Source organism: Myotis daubentonii, chromosome 15 (genome assembly GCF_963259705.1).
Source record: "Myotis daubentonii chromosome 15, mMyoDau2.1, whole genome shotgun sequence".
Classification (NCBI taxonomy): Eukaryota; Metazoa; Chordata; class Mammalia; order Chiroptera; family Vespertilionidae; genus Myotis; species Myotis daubentonii.
The window spans coordinates 3,563,312-3,573,468 of record NC_081854.1 but is presented as its reverse complement, the minus strand read 5'-3'; the positions used below and the strand labels follow the sequence as shown (position 1 = coordinate 3,573,468).

Genomic DNA, 10,157 nt, shown 5'->3' with positions numbered 1-10,157 from the left:
TTACACAGCCAATTATTTTAAACGGAGCCCAAATAAGTAGATTTTCAGACGAGGTAGAGCCTGCCTGCTTGGCATGCGCCATGGAGTCCATGAGAAAGGATCGATGTTGGCAGATGGAAACAGAACCTAAATTAATGGATTCCGAAGAGACTGTGCGTGTAGCCCGGCCTCGGAAGACGAGAGGCAAGACAAGGAGAGCGAACGGGCTGCGCTGGTCTTAGCGCAACCGTGAGGACAGCCAAGAGCACAGCCCCAAGCAGACCAACTGAAGTTTATTGTGTCCATACCAAGGCTCAAGGTTCTGCTGCGTACACGCTACTTGCTGTTGCCATGGCAACGGACCCCCGCTTAACGAAAATGACGGTTCAAGCAAATGAAGCTGAGATTTTTATTTTTTTTGAGAGTGTAGAAGGCAAGGAGGAGGGGGGAGAGGGAAACATCGACGTGAGAGAGAGATTGATTGGTTGCCTCCCGCAGGCACTGCAGCAGGGCCGGGGATCAGACCTGCAACTGAGGTATGTACCCTTGACCGAGAATGACCCCTCGACCCTTTGCTCCGCAGCCCGATGCTCTAACCGCTGAGCATCCGGCCAGGGCTACTAGGTCCATCTGTGTTCACCTTCAGGGAAGGTGTGAGGAGCCACTTAAGGAGTTTGCTTGGGAACCAGATGTGACGCCACGACGGGAATGACATCACTGAGTTCCTGAAGAGGTGAGCTGGAGCATTGGGACAAAGACTCGAACTTCCTTCAGATCCTGAGACTTTTTATTTAAAATGTTCTTTTAAATTTTTTTTTTTTTTAGAGAGAGGAAGAGTGGAGGAGAGAGAAACTGATGAGAGAGAATCATTGATCCGAAGCCTCCTGCACGCCCCCTACTGAGGATCACACCCCGAAACCGGGGCATGTGGAATCCAGCGGTGACCTCTTGTTGCTCAACCAACTGAGCTACACGGGCCAGTGCAAAACCACCAGACTTTGCTAGAAACCTGTTACACAGGAGCTAACACCTACTGGGCGTTTACTACGGGCCAGTCGCCGTTTAAAATGCTTCCGGCGCCATGTCCACTTAACCCTGCCCAGGTCCTAAGCGGTGAGTAGCAACAAAGCGCCCATTTCACAGCCACGGCAGGCGAGGCATAGAAGGTCCCTTTCCCCCGGGCACACGGTGAGTGAGCAGCAGCGCTGGGATTGGAACCCAGGCCTTCTGGCGAGGATCGCGCTCTCCCAGATCTGGGAGGCCCTGGCGCAGTGGTTCTCAACCTTCCTAAGGCCGCCGCCCTTTAATGCAGTTCCTCATGTCGTGGTGACCCCCAACCATAAAATTATTTCCGTGGCTACTTCATCACTGTAATTTTGCTACTGTTATGAATCGTCATGTAAATATCTGATAGGCAGGATGTATTTTCGGGGGTCGCGACCCACAGGTTGAGAACCGCTGGGGCCTGGAGGAATGACCCATTGGAAGAGGCGTGCGCGGGACAGAGGTGGTTATTACTGTGATGGGAGGAAGCGGGGCTCAGCTGGGCTCAGACGGGAGGCCGGGCTGCCCTGCTGCCTCTCTGCCCCTCTGCGAAGTCTTCTCACGCCGCAGGGTGCAGCTCCAGGCCTCCCGGGCCCCGGTCGGACGCTCGCCGCCAGCTGCGCCACTCCCAGCCCACCAGCGCGGCCAGCGAGATGAGCACCAGGCCGGCCAGCGCCAGGCGCACCACGTTGCCCTTGGTGTAGTCCACGGAGCCAGAGCCTGCGGGGCCAGCGGGGCCGGCAAGGGAGGCAGGCGGTCAGCATCCCCACCCGAGGTCTCTAACCTCCAGGGTGAAGTGGGGACCCAACTCCCTCCAAGTTGAGGAGGGTGGATGAGGGGGACGAAGGAGCGGGAGAGCTCCACTGCTGGGTCTGAGGGAGGAGGGGCTGGGGGCGGGGACTCCTGGGTCGGGGAGGAGGTGGATCGGCTGGGGGCGGGGACTCCTTGGTCGGGGAGGGGCTGGGGGCGGGGACTCCTGGGTCAGGGAGGAGGTGGATTGGCTGGGGGGCGGGGACTCCTGGGTCTGAGGAGGAGCTGGGGGCGGGGACTCCTGGGTCAAGGAGGAGGTGGATCGGCTGGGGGGCGGGGACTCCTGGGTCTGAGGAGGAGCTGGGGGCGGGGACTCCTGGGTCAAGGAGGAGGTGGATCGGCTGGGGGCGGGGACTCCTGGGTCGGGGAGGAGGTGGATCGGATGGGGGCGGGGACTCCTTGGTCGGGGAGGAGCTGGGGGCGGGGCCTCCTGGGTCGGGGAGGAGGTGGATTGGCTGGGGGCGGGGCCTCCTGGGTCGGGGAGGAGGTGGATTGGATGGGGGGCGGGGCCTCACCCTCCAGGCTGACCACCAGCGTGTCGCTGCGCGGGGACAGCACGTAGGGCGCGGTGCGCGTGTGGTAGTAGCAGGTGTAGGTGCCCGCGGCCTGCGCGCGGGGCAGCGGGAAGTCGGCCCACGGCTGCTCCGACTCGCGGAACTGGACCGGCGTCGGCTCGTCCGCGCGGTACAGCGCGAAGCTCATGTTGCGCGCGCGGCCGGTGCAGCGCAGGCTCACGGGGGCGCCGGGCGCCCGGGGTCCGGGCAGCGCCTCCAGCGACGGGCGCGGCAGCAGGTCTGCGAGGAGGGAGGACGGGCGGGAGCGGGTGGGCGCCGCCCTGGCCCGGGTCTCCCCCACCTCTCCCCCTCCGTCCTCTCCCCGGGAGCCCCTGCCCCCCGCCGGTGCCTAAGATTCCTCCCCGCCGGCTCCGCTCTCCCCGCGCCCCCGGGGCAGGCCCCCGACCTCCTCTCCCCGCGCCCGTGACCCTCCCCGGGCCTCCACCCGGCACCGTCGCTCCCTGCTGTGTGGGCGGCGCTGTCCTGCGCGCGGGGGGCTGTTTGGCAGCGCCTGTGGGCTCTCCACTGAGCAGGTCCCAGGTCCAGCCAAGCTCCGGGGCGCGGGGGGCGCAGAAACGCCCCCGGTTGAAAATGTCCTCGTTCCCTCCCGTCCTCCCTTTCCCCCTGTGTGTGCACGCCTGGCCTGCCTACGCCTGTCTGATCGCCCCTGCCCCTCCTCCCCCTCCCTCACCCACCTGAGGCCCCCTCCCCGCCTCCGGACCTCACCTGTCACCATCAGTTCCAAGGCGTCGCTGGGGTGGGACCCCCCCAGGTGGTTGTGGTACTGGCAGCGATAGCTGCCCCCCTGGGCCTCGGTCACCGCCTCCAGGAAGAACCGGGCCAGCGCCAGGGACTTGTCGGGGTCCGGGTAGTGGAGCTGCACCGGGGAGACCTCTCCCGCCTTGGAGAGCACAAACCTCAAGGCGGGCTGGGGCGCCCGGCAGGTCAAAGTCACGTTGGTGCCGGGGTTCACAACTGCGGCCGGCTGAGCCGCCAGTGACGGCTTGGGGGGTGAGGTTGGGGGGCCTGAATAAGTGGGCTGCCTGGGCTTGGAGTTTGGGAGTGGGAAGCCTGCAGGAAAGGGCCTGGGGCGCCTGATCTCCGGGTAAGAGCGTGGGAGGAATGGGGGCAAGGGCCTGGTGGGCCAGCTGGGCCTAGGTGGTGGGCTCCCGGGGAATGAGTCTAGGGAGACGGAAGCTAGGCCCCGCCTGGGCCTGGGCCTGTCCTTGGGGAACGAGGTGCGGGGGTTTGAATACATGGGCGGCCTGAGTCCTTGGGCTTCCTGGGTGCCTGCGGACATGGAGGGGAAGCTGGGGTGAGCGGAGCGTGGCCTGGACAACCACAGTCCCTTCCTCAGCCTGGGTTCCCTCTCAGGAGCCAGGCCTCCACTCGCACCTGTCCTCCACGTGTGGGTTAGTGTGTGTGTGTGTGTGTGTAAATATTTTTTAAAATTGACTTCAGAGAGAGAGAGAAACATCAGTGATGAGAGAGAATCATGGATCGGCTGCCTCCTGCTCGCCCCACACTGGGGATCAAGCCCGCAACCCAGGCATGTGCCCTGACGGGGAATGGGACCCGGCCGCCTCCTGGGTCACGGGTCCACGCTCACCCACTGCGCCCCTCTGGCTGGGCTCCTCCCCGTTTTTCAAACATCATGTCAAGGAGTTGGGTCCCAGACACCTGTCATTTTTAACCGTTCTCCGGAATATTTGAAACGCATCCAACGTAAGCCAACAGCTGCCAAACTTGCTCTCAGGTTCGAGGGAGGAGGGGATGTTGGATCTCCACCTCACACCCTTTCCCAAAACCATCTCCCAATTGATTAAAGACCCACGTGTATTTTAAACAAGAAAAGTATCAGAAGAAAATGCAGGAAAATATATTTGTCCTGGGGGAGAGAAGGCTGTCTTAGAATACTAAATGAAAAATTCGGAAGGAATAACGCTAGTAAATTTGACCTCTCTGACATTTTCACGTCGTGTCTGAGAAAAGTCAAATCAATCGGAGCTCTGGCTGAAATGACTTACTCATAAATGATGTAGAGTAAGAGCATAGACCAGTGATGGCGAACCTTTTGAGCTCGGCATGTCAGCATTTTGAAAAAACCCCAACTTAACTGTGGTGCCGTGTCACATATAGACATTTTTTGATCTTTGCAACCATAGTAAAACAAAGATTTAGATTTTTGATATTTATTTTATATATTTAAATGCCACTGAACAAAGAAAAATCAACCAAAAAAATGAGTTCGCGTGTCACCTCTGACACGCGTGTCATGGGTTCGCCAACGCTGGTATAGAAAGAGCCCTGCCGGTGTTGCTAAGTGGTTAGAGCGTTGGCCCCGAACACCGCAGGGTCAAGGGCATGTACCTGGTTTGCAGGTTCAATCTCCCATCACCCTGGGAGCAGGTTCAGGAGGCAACCAATCTATGTGTCTTTCTCACATGGATGTTTCTCTCTCTCTCCCCTCCTTCCCTCTCTTCCACTCTCTCTAAAAATCAATGAGAGAAAATATACTCGGGTGAGGATTAATAAACAAACAAAAGAAGAGTCTAGAGAAAGAACTCCAAGGCCAACCCAATTGAAAGTTGGGTAAAACAGGAACAACTACTTCAAAAGTGAAACTAAAACACGGAAGGGACATCACCCAGAACCACAGGAACGCTGGCTGAGTGGAAGTCCTACAACTAGGAGGAAAGAGAAACGCATACGGACACTCAGAGGAGGCGCAGTGCTGAAGTCAAATTCTGAGGTGCGGAGTGCGCGGAGCGGGCTGGCGGCGGAGGGCGCGGTTGTTGTTTTCAATCGGGAGGGAGTCGCAGACTCTGAGCTCCAGATACAGGCGAGTCTTTAGGGACCCAGGCTCAAACGGGAGAAGCGGACTGTCTGGCTTCGGTCAGAGCGAGTGCAGCTTTCTCTCCGAGCTTTGCAGCGGGTGCTGGGACTCAGAGAGGCAGAGCCCCTGGGGACAGGACTGAGAGCCGCCATAACTGCTCTCTCCGGCCCACCCTGTTGATCCTGTGCGACCCGCCCTACCCAAGCCCTGCACAGAGGCATTTGCCGGATAGCCTCAGGCAAAGGCTAGATTAGCACCTCCCTAGAGGACAGAAGTTCTCTCACTGCTGACACAGCTGATTCTCATAGCCACTTGGCCTGGAGGTCAAACCCTCCCTGGAATTAGCTACAACAATCAAGATTTATCTATAAGACTGCGAACAAAGAACACTAGGGGGTGCACCAAAGAAGCATAACAAAATGCGGAGACAAAGAAACAGGACAAAATTGTCAATGGAAGAAATAGAGTTCAGAACCACACTTTTAAGGTCTCTCAAGAACTGTTTAGAAGCTGCCGATAAACTTAATGAGATCTACACGAAAACTAATAAGACCCTCGATCTTATATTGGGAAACCAACTAGAAATTAAGCACACACGGACTGAAATAACGAATATTATACAGACGCCCGACAGCAGACCAGAGGAGCGCAAGAATCAAGTCAATGATTTGAAATGCAAGGAAGCAAAAAACACCCAACGGGAAAAGCAAAATGAAAAAAGAATCCAAAAATGCGAGGATAGTGTAAGGAGCCTTTGGGACAGCTTCAAGCGTACCAACATCAGAATTATAGGGGTGCCAGAAGATGAGAGAGAGCAAGATATTGAAAACCTATTTGAAGAAATAATGACAGAAAACTTCCCCCACCTGGTGAAAGAAATGGACTTACAGGTCCAAGAAGCGCGGAGAACCCCAAACAAAAGGAATCCAAAGAGGACCACACCAAGACACATCATAATTAAAATGCCAAGAGCAAAAGATAAAGAGAGAATCTTAAAAACAGCAAGAGAAAGAAACTCAGTTACCTACAAGGGAATACCCATACGACTGTCAGCTGATTTCTCAACAGAAACTTTGCAGGCCAGAAGGGAGTGGCAAGAAATATTCAAAGTGATGAATGCCAAGAACCTACAACCAAGATTACTTTATCCAGCAAAGCTATCATTCAGAATTGAAGGTCAGATAAAGAGCTTCACAGATAAGGAAAAGCTAAAGGAGTTCATCACCACCAAACCAGGATTATATGAAATGCTGAAAGGTATCCTTTAAGAAGAGGAAGAGGAAGAAAAAGGTAAAGATACAAATTATGAACAACAAATATGCACCTATCAACAAGTGAATCTAAGAATCAAGTGAATAAATAATCTGGTGAACAGAATGAACTGGTGATCATAATAGAATCAGGGACATAGAAAGGGAATGGACTGACTATTCTTGGGGGGGAAAGGGGTGTGGGAGATTCGGGAAGAGACTGGACAAAAATCGTGGACCTATGGATGAGGACAGTGGGTGGGGAGTGAGGGCGGAGGGTGGGGCGGGAACTGGGAGGAGGGGAGTTATGGGGGGGGGGGAAGGAACAAATGTAATAATCTGAACAATAAAGATTTAATTAAAAAAAAATAAAAAAAAAAAGAAAGTTGGGTAAAACATATGATGAGGCATTTCCCAGAACAGGAAGTACAGTTGACCAATACACGTTTGGTGGTGCTGGGAAGGACTGTCCAACCTTACTAGCAATCATTTAAAAAACTAAAACATGCCGAAACCGGTTTGGCTCAGTGGATAGAGCGTCAGCCTGTGGACTCAAAGGTCCCGGGTTCGATTCCGGTCAAGGGCATGTACCTGGGTTGCAGGTTTGATTGTGAGGGAGGCAACCCATCAATGTGTTCCTCTCACATTGATATTTCTCTCTACCCCCAGCCCTCCCTCCCTTCCTCCCTCCCTTCCACTCCCTCTAAAGACTAATAGGGGAAATATCCTCAGGGGAGGGTTAACAACAAGAAAAAATGGAAACAACAGTAAGATATATTTAAACAACGGCAGTATTCGCCACGTGGGTGAAGGCCCTTAGGTGCACTGAGTGTGCCTTGTGAGAAGGCGATTTGCCAGTTTCTATCAAGATACACAAAGAGGCCCTAGCCGGCCTGACTCAGTGGACAGAGCATCGGCCCACGGGCGCAGGGGTCCCGGGTTCGACTCCAGTCAAGGGCACATGGCCCAGTTGCACACGAAAAAGCAGAAGCATTCCCTACAGCACTGGTGGGGAGGGGGGAAACTGGAAACAACCTAAATATACATCAAGAGGACCAAGCAAATGAGAATCCAGCCATACCATGGCAAGTGCTTAAATGACAGCAGTTAAAAGGGGGGGCGGGGGGAGCCCTATCTAGTTTGGCTCAGTGGATAGAGTATTGGCCCATGGACTGAGGGTCCCGGGTTCGATCGAGGTCAAGGGCATGTACCTCTGTTGCAGGCTTGATCCCGGGCCCTGGTTGGGGTGTGTGCAGGAGGCAACCGATCGATGTGTCTCTCTCACATCCATGTTTCTCTGTGTGTGTGTGTCTCCGCCTCCCCCCCCTTTCCACTGTCTAAAAAAATCAATGGAAAAATGTACTCGAGTGAGGATTAACAAAAAATAAAATAAAAGCGGGTGGGGGGGAGGGAGGGGGAGGGAGAGCTAGCTAAATGACATGGAAATATCTCCAAGAGAGATTGTAAAGTGGAAAATGTAAGATGCAGAACAGAGTGAGTCACGAAACATCAAGTTTTCCTTGGCAGGAAAACCAAGAAGTATGTAAATACGCGTATGTGTTTGAATGCTTGGAAATTTTCGGGAAGGATTCAGAGATTATTTAAGGAAGAGGAGGAAGGGGAAGAGAGAGACTGTTATATGTCCTCCAGCAATGATTGGATTTTTTTTTTTAAGACCAGGAATATATTTTTGCTTTGTCTTTTAAACATCGTAATTCAAAATAAACTGATAGCTTATGTGTTAATGGTTTTCCAGGTGGTTCTTATTTGAAATTTGAGTGTTGTGGGTGGGGGGAGGTTTGAGAGAAAGGAGAGATCTCACTTTCAGAAGATCTGGAAAGAGATCCAAGGTTACTTCAGAGTGAGGGATCCTCCTTTCTAAATAAGGGAATAATTAGTGTTGCCAGAAACTCTCTCTCTCTCTCTCTCAAGCCCTGTACTCTGCCAGATTCTGAGCCTCGGGTCTGACACACGTGGTGTTATTAAATCCTCACGCTGGCCCATTTCACAGAGAAGGAAACTGAGTCTTCGCGTGCCGTGGCCTGTTCCAGCTCATAAATGAATAAAACGGTGGACGTGCCATTCCAGTTTAGATCTCTTTAGCTCCAAAGTTCATGGTCTCACCACTCACCTATGCTGGTCACTGAAGGGAGTGAGAAGGAAAGAAAGAGGAGGAGGAGGAGGAGGAGGAGGAGGGAGAGAACGGAGGAAATCTTGGGGCGAGGTGGGCACCAAAAAATAAAATAGGAGCAGCTGGAAATGGGGTGTCAGCAACATATGGGGGGGTGTACTCACCATTCGAAGTGACGCCTGTGTGGCACAGAGGCCCTGTGGAAGGTTGAGGGGCTCGGTCTTGTCAAAGCCCCACGCCAGTGACCACCCCGGAATCTTAAGTCCCCAGGCCCTTTTTCTTCTGGGTGAATCCCGGCCACACTTCCTCCTCTCCCGGTAGAAAGACTTCCGGTCCCCACCTGCTCAAGCCAGAAATCTGGACCCAGGACCCCTTGCCTCTGTACCCAAGAGGTAAGCCCTTGGACTTCGCCTTTTGCAGGAGACAGTCATCTGAGCCCAGAGTTTCCCCTTGCTGGGGTGGGGTTCAGGAGTCTGGGCCTCAGCGCCCCCTGTTCCCAGGGACCCAGGTGTCCTGGCTTCCACCTCCCCACCCACCTCAGAATCCGGGACTTGATACTCCCTTGTCCCCAGGAGTCCAGGCGTCTAGCTCTCTCCTGCCTCAGAGAATCCTGCCCCCAACTTCCTCTTCCAGGAACCCGGGGATTCGGGGCCCCTGTGTTCTCTTGCTTCAGGACCCCAGGGTCTGGGCCCCCCCTCCTGGCTCCCATTATTCTGGCCTGGAGTTCTGAACGGTCAGCTAATTCTGCCTGATCACCCTGCACCTGCCCCCAGGGAGACCCCGTAGTTCGGTCCCTTGCTCCCACCCTCCTCGCTAGGGCTCTGGGTCCCCAGAGCCTGTCTTTCTGTAACCCCAGCCCCGCTAGGGACCCAGAGAGAGGGCGCGGGGTAGCTCACACGAGAGGGCCAACAGCTGGAGGACCAGTACCAGGGCCATGGTGGGCAGGTCTGGCTGGAGCTGGAGCAGAAGGCAGGGCTCAGCCGGGCCCTCTCACCTCCCAGGAAGTGAGGCAACATCAGAAAGTCAGAGTCAGAACCCTGTTGAGGGAGGGGAGCGAGGCGGGGGGGGGGGGGGTGCTGGAGGACTGTGTCACAGCCCCATGGTGCTGTGGGAAAAGATGGATTGGGGCAGGCATAACTCGTGTTCATTAATTAAAGTTTAAAAGCAATTAGCACCTGACCTGTGCCAGACCCTGCTGCGTGATTCTGGGGCACAGAGAGGAGTCAAGACCCGGTTGCTGCCTTCCAGCAGCTCCCAGTCTGATGGGAAGACAGGTGCGGACCAGGCCAGTTTAAAAAGAAGTGATGTGCGCTATGATGGAGATGGAGACCCCCCCAGGGCACTGTGAGCGTCCACGGAAGACCCCTGTGATGAGAGTTAGGGTTTCAGGACGAACTGATTTTGAGCTGAGACCTCAAATGAAAACTCGGTCATTCGACCTCTCCCAGCCTCCACTTCCCCATCTGTAAAATGGGCTTTCACAGGTAAACTATGAAATGAGGACTACTGCAGTCCGCCTTGGGTGAGATGCAGCAGCAAGAGTGGGGAAAAGT

The 10,157-nt window shown here is 54.8% G+C and overlaps 1 protein-coding gene across 2 annotated transcripts; it reads right to left on the bottom strand.

Annotated features, from left to right (window-relative positions):
* Window positions 1-386: 386 nt before the first annotated feature.
* OSCAR (osteoclast associated Ig-like receptor) lies at window positions 387-9,616 on the bottom strand. Of its 2 annotated transcripts, none has more exons than XM_059665808.1 (5): window positions 9,501-9,616; window positions 8,769-8,801; window positions 3,114-3,677; window positions 2,349-2,627; window positions 387-1,743 (listed from the first exon to the last, which is right to left on the bottom strand). In XM_059665808.1, exons 1-5 carry the CDS (start codon window positions 9,538-9,540, stop codon window positions 1,583-1,585), a joined length of 1,077 nt encoding a protein of 358 aa, XP_059521791.1. In that variant the 5' UTR covers window positions 9,541-9,616; the 3' UTR covers window positions 387-1,582. The 2 variants fall into 2 exon arrangements, with proteins under 2 accessions (XP_059521791.1, XP_059521792.1); XM_059665809.1 differs by having other exon boundaries at window positions 9,532-9,599.
* Between the last annotated feature and the right edge of the window lie 541 nt (window positions 9,617-10,157).